An 8,022-nucleotide genomic window follows, 5' to 3' on the forward strand; every position below is an offset into this window, starting at 1 on the left:
TTTCTAATTATTTTTCTGTTCGAATGAAAGTAAAAACATTTTAGTATCCTATTATTTTTACTTTAACTTTGGTTAGTTTTTCCTATTTCAAGTGAAAATGTTTAAAGTTATAATTATGCCATCATAATCAGTCTGAGTAGGGTTCGTGTTGTCTCCTAAAGAGTATCTCCCAAACATCAACATTTGTCGGTTTTCACCTTGAGCCAAACCTGTTTTTCCTTGTCATATGCATACAGTTTTTCTGTACAAATTTTGTGATTTTGTCTCATGCGACAAAAAGCAGACTGAATGTAGTTGAGTCAAGGAGTGGAATGATTTCACTCCAAAAGCCATTCAGATTTGATCAATTCCTCACCTAGAGTGTGATGGAATTAAATATGATTTTAACATTTTGGGGAAGTGGTTGAAGACAGTTATCTCTATCGTGTATAGACTGTGTCTCCTATCTGTGGAGGGTACAACGTGGAGATGGGGGAGGGGGACGTTGATGAGGAGATGGGGAGGGGGAGTACGATGAAGAGATGGGGGAGGGGGAGTATGATGAAGAGATGGGGGAGTACGATGAGGAGGTGGGAGAGGGGAGTAAGATGAGGAGAGGGGAGTACTAGGGGAGATGGGGGGAGGGGTAGTACGATGAGGATGGGTAGTATGATGAGGAGATGGGGGAGCGGGAAGTTGATGAGGAGATGGGGAGGGGGAGAACGATGAAGAGATGGGGAGGAGGAGTAAAATGAGAAGATGGGGGAGGGGGAGTATGATGAAGAGAGGGGAGAGGGGAGTACGATGAGGAGAGGGAAGAAGGGTAGTATGATGAGGAGATGGGGGAGGGGAGTACAACAAGGAGATGGGGGAGGGTGAGTAGGATGAGGATATGGGCAAGGGGGAAGTTGATGAGGAGATGGGGAGGGGGAAGTTGATGAGGAGATGGGGGAGGGGGAGTACGATGCGGATATGGGGGAGGGGTTACAAAGAGGAGATTGGGGAGGGGGTACGATTAGGAGATGGGCGAGGGGAGTACGATTTGGAGATGGGGGAGTACGATGAGGAGATGTGCAAGGGGGAAGAGATGGGGAGGGGGAGTACGATGAGGTAGTATGATGAGAAGATGAGGGAGGGGGAGTACGATGAGGAGATGGGGGAGGGGGAGTACCATGAGGATATGAGAGATGGGGTAGGGTGAGTTGTTCATGACAATTGTCTAGCCCAATGGTGATGGTTTGGTTTGTGTATCCTTCAAACAAATCACAACAATTTTGCCCATCGTAAATTGTCGAAATGATTGCATTGACATATTTCAAATGAATATATTGATGTAAACAACGGCAAAAGTACTTAACATTTTTTCCTGGCATCTAGTAACTCTTTAATATTTATGTACATATTTTCAACAATCTTTTAGACCTATATCTTTCATGTCTACACTTCTGAAAATATATTCAATGAGGAATGTGTATTTGGGGTTTTAATAGCTTTTTACTGGAATCTGGTGGACTTATGGATGATTAAACTTATTTTTGTATTTTAAAAGACTAACATCTATTTGTTTTTGTTTCATTTATTGAATTAATGTTTCTAAATCGATATACATCATGGATTTTGCAAGGTTTATGTGTATCTTCTAATATCTTTAATATTATTTGTCCATCAATAAATATCAGACATGTAATGTCACTCTCTTATTCCTCACATCTCTTCATTCTGTCTCCTCTTTTGCTCGGCCCGTGTTGGTGGGGAGATGGGAGGATGGGTCCATCAGTTGCATGCTCAAACGGGGGTGGCAGGGGTGCCCCACCACCAACGTCTGTTTGGAGAAAGGAACCGTCATTCGGGGATTTGTTTACAATTCAATAGTATTTATTAGCACGACCTTGCTTTTATACCTAGTTATAGACCAACGTCATAATTCAAACATGCCACAGAATGCACCATTTGACATTTAATTTTAGGCTTTGGCCGGGAGGTCCTCGTGACTCCCCCTGCAACACAAAATGGGGGTCTGCTTTACCGACCGATGACCAATCCCGTGCTTTCTAAAATCCTTGATCCAGCTCTGGTCCTTCCTTAAAGGTCGATGCCCCTATACCATCATCAATTGGAGGACATTTAGAACACCCATCCCACCTTTGAAATCCTGTGAACGCCACTGAGAGGCTCAGTGATCCAACTGGGGTGGGTCGGGGGGGGGGGACTTTAAACAATCAACGCATTTGGCGCCTCGGACGAAACTAGCCACTTCTATAGCGACAAGAGGAAATTGGCACATACACTATACAAAACGAAATACAATGGTTATTCTTTTCTTTAAAAAAAAAAATTCTGCATGATTTACACAAGACAGGCTATGTGACTAATTAGGGAGGGAGGGGGGGGGGGGCATGCTGATTTCCTTGAACGACGCCGAGCCTTCTTTTTTCGCTTTTTGGGGAGTTTGACCTGGTTAGCGTGATCAGTTCTCTTCTTTGCTTTGATCTCAAGCAACATTGCAACTTTACTAATTTGAATGTAATTGTTAAGCCTATGCTATATATTATAAGTAAATCACTATCTCCGCCCTCCCGTTCCTGCTATATAACTTGATTGATTGGTTCATTCGTCTCCACGCCCTCCCACCTTCACCCCCGCAATATTCCACTATAGCCTATGGGCCTCCCACCAACCTACAAATTCCTCCAAAAATTGCCACAATTAAATTCTGTTATTTAAAGAGAAAAGCACTTTTAAGACGAATAGGCTATAAAAAAAAATCAACTACACTGACTAACAAAGTTTGTTTTTGTTTCAAGAGTTACCTAACTTCTGATTACGGTAGCTAGATAGCAACAACGAACTTTGAACTAAATCGTAAACCAGGCACCTTCCACAGTTTGCACTAACTTGTACATAAATAGAAAGGCCTCTCTATGAACAAAACTCTATCATCACGTAGCCTGTGATGTAATGTATTGATCTATCCAGCCGTGTACCTATATATAGTAAAACGTCTTCTGAAATACCACCCCGCGTAACGCATATAGGCCTACCGAGTTTCTCCATCATGATGAACCCAATTGTTTTAATAATTGTATTCCTTTCGGCTGCCTACTCACAGTTTGATACCAACATGGCTGTTGACAGACAAACCATGGTTCACATGTTTTGCTGGACCTGGTCTGACATTGCTCAAGAATGTGAAAGGTAAGACTAACTTTAAGTGGTCTAAGTAGTTAGAAGTCAAACCCTCGCTTCAAATAAGGTCTGACGTTGCTCAAGAATGTGAAAGGTAAGACTAACTTTATAAATGGTCTAAATAGTTAAAAGTCAAACCATCGCTTCAAATAATTTTTATTATGAATGGTCGATGGGGCAGTGAAGTACAATACGCGAGGTCCATACGGTGCATGGTTCTTAACAGTTTGACCCATTTCAGACAATGTACCATGGACCTTCAGAAGCACGTCCTCTGTTGCGCATTGCATATTCCATGTGAGAGTAAAACTTTGTATGCGTCGAATGTCGTGGGGTCATTGAAGTCGAGTCCCATGTACGGGTGTCTTCAGGCGCGTAGCCAAGGGGGGGGGGGGGCGAAGGGGGGCAGCCGCCCCCCTTGAGCATATATATATATATTTTAAATGTTTTTATGATATCGCTAGTATTTTCTAAAGAGAAAATGCTAAGATGCAACTTACAAGGTCTGGGATGTGCCTTTTCTAGCGATCTGGGAGGCATTTTCAGCCAAAATTTTCTTGTACGCTTCGCGCCAAACATGGTGGCGCTACGCTTAGATAGTTTGCAATGCCGAATCTACAGTTTCGCCCCTCCCTTGGCAAATTCCTGGCTACGCGCCTGAGTGTCTTCCCCCTGCACCACCCCACAGAAAAAAAAGTTAAATCATAAAATGGTGCAAATATACTTCATAATTTAGGCAGGGAACTGAACCTTTACTGGAGGGCCAGAGATAAACCAAGGATCTTATAAATGAGGGGGGGGGAGGGGGATTTCTGCTTTGGTGTCATTGAAACTGTTTCCTATCAATCAAAGGGGGTATGGGGTCCCCGTTAAAATATCAAGTTCCCCCTTCTGCTAAGAAGTACTCTTTTCCATTCTATGAAAGAGCCCTTTTGTTGAAAAAATGTAAATAAAAAGATTTCCATTTGTTGCTACCTTAAATGAAAACTTAATTACAAAAGTGCCCGTATGGAGAAATAACATTTAAATACTGGAATGTTTGATGCAGAGTGTACAGAGGGTTCATTTTATCGGAAAGTTTTAAAGTGACTTTGTGGTTTGCCTCTCAAAGAGGGGGAGATGTTTTTTTACTTGATCAGTTACCCAGAAGCTATCTGAAGAAGATCTTGCTGATCGAAGTGTCAGGTCCTTTAACTCTCTTCTCGTTTCTTTTATCATATACAAAGTTACCTAGGTCCAAACGGATTCGGAGGGGTACAGGTATCTCCACCGAACGACCACGCCATTATATCTGATCCTTTCCGACCATGGTGGGAGCGCTACCAAGTAGTCGGGTACAATTTGACTAGCCGAAGTGGTGACGACAATGCATTCAGGGACATGGTGCATAGATGTAATAACGCCAATGTGAGAATCTACATGGACGCTGTCGTAAACCACATGGCATTCTTTGGTAAGGAGTTGTTGTTACATCTGTTAGTCGCTTAACTGAATCAAGTGATTTGGGCTTCTCATAACGTAATCTCGCCTCTTAAACATGAAAAAGCAGACTAAAGTATGACGTGGGCATAATCACTTATAATGCATATAAGAATCGGGAACTACCATCGAGGGTGTCAAGATCCAGGTCAGGCAGCTGCTGGAACAATTTGCCACCAAGGCACTTTTTGAAGTTCAATGTTTCCTTATGAGAATGAAGATACGTTACTTTTATTATCTATTGAGCCCGGGCTTCGGGCTGTAGCCTAGCCATTGAACCCCTTCCTCCCAGCCCAACTCACCAGGTCTGAATACTATAGAACATTTATTTTCGTTCTAATCTATATTAGAAAATCTTATGCGTGGTGTATTGTTCTTTTTTACCCAGGTGGAGAATCTGTAGGAGGAATACCATACGACCCTGGTAATTTATATTACCCGACTGTTCCATACACAGAGGAAGATTTCAGCGCTTATTACGGACTTTGTAACACAACCGATTACAATATCGAAAATACGTCCAGTGTGAACCAATTACGTGACTGTAATTTACTCGCATTGAAAGATCTCGCCCAACACGAAGAACGAGTCCGTGGTAAGATTTCAGAATATCTCAACTATATGATCGATACTGGTGTCGCCGGATTTCGATTTGATGCCGCTAAGCATATGTGGCCTGAAGATTTGGGGAATATCTACGGTAGGCTACACGACCTAAGCACAGATTACTTCGATGCTGGAAGTAGAGCCTTTATCGTTCACGAAGTAATCGATAAGGGTGGAGACCCAGTCAGAGCTACCGAGTACACGGATCTCGGTCGAGTAACGGAATTCAATTACGGTCCTTTCGTTGCCGAGGCTGTTCGGAGGGAGATTCCCTTCAGTGATCTCGAGACGTTAGGAGCGTCAGGTCCATGGACGCTTCTTCCCAGTGGAAAGGCGCTGGCTTTCCTTGACAACCACGATAATCAAAGAGGAGGTGACAAGGAAGATCAGGTGACCTACAAGGATGCGCGTGACTACCGTATGGCTAATGCATTTATGTTAGCGTGGCCGTACGGAGCCGTTCGACTCATGTCGAGTTATCAATTTGCTACTTCGGACGACGGTCCGCCGACTGATTTATCGGGACGAATACTAACTCCTGTTACCGACGACAGCGAACAATGTGTCAATGGCTGGATCTGTGAACATAGATGGCCCGTGATCAAAAAGATGGTGACTTTTCGTAACGTCGTCGGTGACTCACCAGTTACGAATTGGTGGGATAATGGAAATAACCAAATCGCCTTTGGACGCGGAGAAAAAGGTTTCCTTGCAATTAACAACGAAGCCGACGAGGACCTTGACACAACGTTAATGACTGGTTTACCGGAAGGAGACTATTGTGACGTCATAATGGGGGAGATAGATGACGAGGGAAAATGTACGGGACCGACTATCGCAGTAGATGAATATGGTTATGCGGAATTTATTATTAGATATGATGATGACAATCCAATGGTTGCGATCCATACTGACGCAACTGTTACAGGTGGAGTGGCCACAGGAGTAGTCTCCTGTACAGTCGTTTGTTTATCAATTTTCGCCTCGTTGGTAGTTCATTAGTTACAATGGCAGGATAGACACACGACAAGACAATTCTTGTTAACATGTTTGTTAGTTATACAAAACTGGAGGGAAAAAAATTGAAAATGTAAAAAATTTTGTCAGCAAGACAGCATTCTCATCACTTTTAGATCAAGTTCTCTGGAAATGGTAGATTTTGGTACTAAGCTAGGTTAGGACTTAAGTTACTTTTTGAGGGCCCTGTGTTAGAGCTCAGTTTTAGGGCCTAACAGAGCGTGATAGAGGCAAGACAGACGTTGTGTTTTACATTTGAATCCAGAAGGTGGGCAGTTAATAAGTATGTATAGCTTATAATGTAGGCATATGTATCGTAACGATTTCACTCACACATTTAATTACACACAGCGTAAGTGAATTAACATTATGGTGTCGGGTGGGGAAGGGGTAATGGATATGCCCCAATAATTCAGGGCAATGATTTTTGAGTGGTCGTGGTGTTGCGCCTCTTTCTATTCAATTGAACATTGACCTTCCAGCACGAGTACCCCCCCCCCAACCCCCCTCTATCTCCGACACACAATCTCGAGCCTGTATCAGGGTCCCTGTTCAGCCTTGATTATGATACGTTATTCACATATGTTAGTTGGTCTATCTTGGAATAAACATATTATATTTTAAATTATATTTTTCGTTCGGTCATTTATCTCCGTCACCAATGTCGACACACCATTACTCAGCACAATGTAGGTTGTATTAACTGACATGTGATATTAAAAGCTTTGTCAAAAAATATATGCTCTCATGATAGAGATTATCTATTTATTCTATTTGTCAGCATCAATCATAGATTTTGATAAATACATGATGGCAACAGACCAGTCAATCATGAAAGATGAATTATTATCCATTTATTATATTCTATCAATAATTAATTGTAATCCACCTACGTCTGAAACACTGAATAGCTGACACTGAATGACGACTACCTGCCAACCAGCTTTAACCTGATCATACGTAGTGTCTATTCCGATTCCAAGGCAAATCGGGGTAAACCTCCTGACATAAACATCGTCATAAACACACGGTTACAGTCTCGCCGATGTAAAGGAGTCTGGGGTTGAGAAATTAGGCTCAAGTTGTTCAATTTTTTCTAACTAGGCTCTATCATGGGCAGTGGCGTAGGAAGGTCCTTTTGAGTGGTGGGGCTGAAGACTGATGGCCGGCCTGGGGGAGGGGTCTAAGGGGAGGGGGTGTCCCCCTCCCCTTTGGTTTTTTTTTGCATTTCCAGGTGGCCTCAGATGCAATTTGGTGCAATATAGCACACTTCAATACCCACTCCATTTTGTAAACTTAATTTTGTATTTTCACCTGGCCTTAGATGCAATTTGGTGCTCCAAATAAGATTTTTTTCTCATTTCGAAATGAAAAAGGGGTTTTCAGACTTGCGAAGCGGGGGGGGGGGGGCGGAATGATACTTCCGCCCCTCAACATTTTTCACTGGGGGGCCCCAGCCCCCCGGTTCCTACGCCCTTGTTCATGGGGGACTTTTCTTCAAATGTGACAACGTTCCCTGATTAGAATCAAAGCATGGACAACTTTTACTTATTAGTGTGTGTGAGGGTGGGTGGAGTATTGGTGTAAATTAACCAGGACCAGGAAAAAGACAGCTGTTTGGGTGACGGTGGGTGACTGAGATGATCAATATCGTGATTGCGACAAAGGTGACCAAATCAATGGACCTCAAGAGATGAGGATTTATGGGCCCTAGTGACAGCACAGGTGGAAACAAGCAGAAGTTATTAGCATGGC

General features: G+C 42.9%; 1 protein-coding gene across 4 annotated transcripts in view; it reads left to right on the forward strand.

The window, feature by feature from the left end:
- LOC139965330 (alpha-amylase 4N-like) overlaps positions 1-7,091 on the forward strand; it is a 37,683-nt gene extending 30,592 nt beyond the window's left edge. For 2 of the 4 annotated variants that reach the window (XM_071967577.1, XM_071967576.1), the window contains one exon: positions 5,033-7,091. In XM_071967577.1, the coding sequence (XP_071823678.1) occupies positions 5,033-6,252 (1,220 nt within the window). In that variant the 3' untranslated portion in view covers positions 6,253-7,091. Of the gene's footprint in view, positions 1-2,915; positions 3,175-3,242; positions 3,260-4,391; positions 4,619-5,032 lie in introns of those variants that run through there. The other 2 variants (XM_071967575.1, XM_071967578.1) reach the window with 2 other exon arrangements.
- Positions 7,092-8,022: the final 931 nt, after the last annotated feature.

This window comes from Apostichopus japonicus, chromosome 3 (genome assembly GCF_037975245.1).
Source record: "Apostichopus japonicus isolate 1M-3 chromosome 3, ASM3797524v1, whole genome shotgun sequence".
NCBI lineage: Eukaryota > Metazoa > Echinodermata > Holothuroidea > Aspidochirotida > Stichopodidae > Apostichopus > Apostichopus japonicus.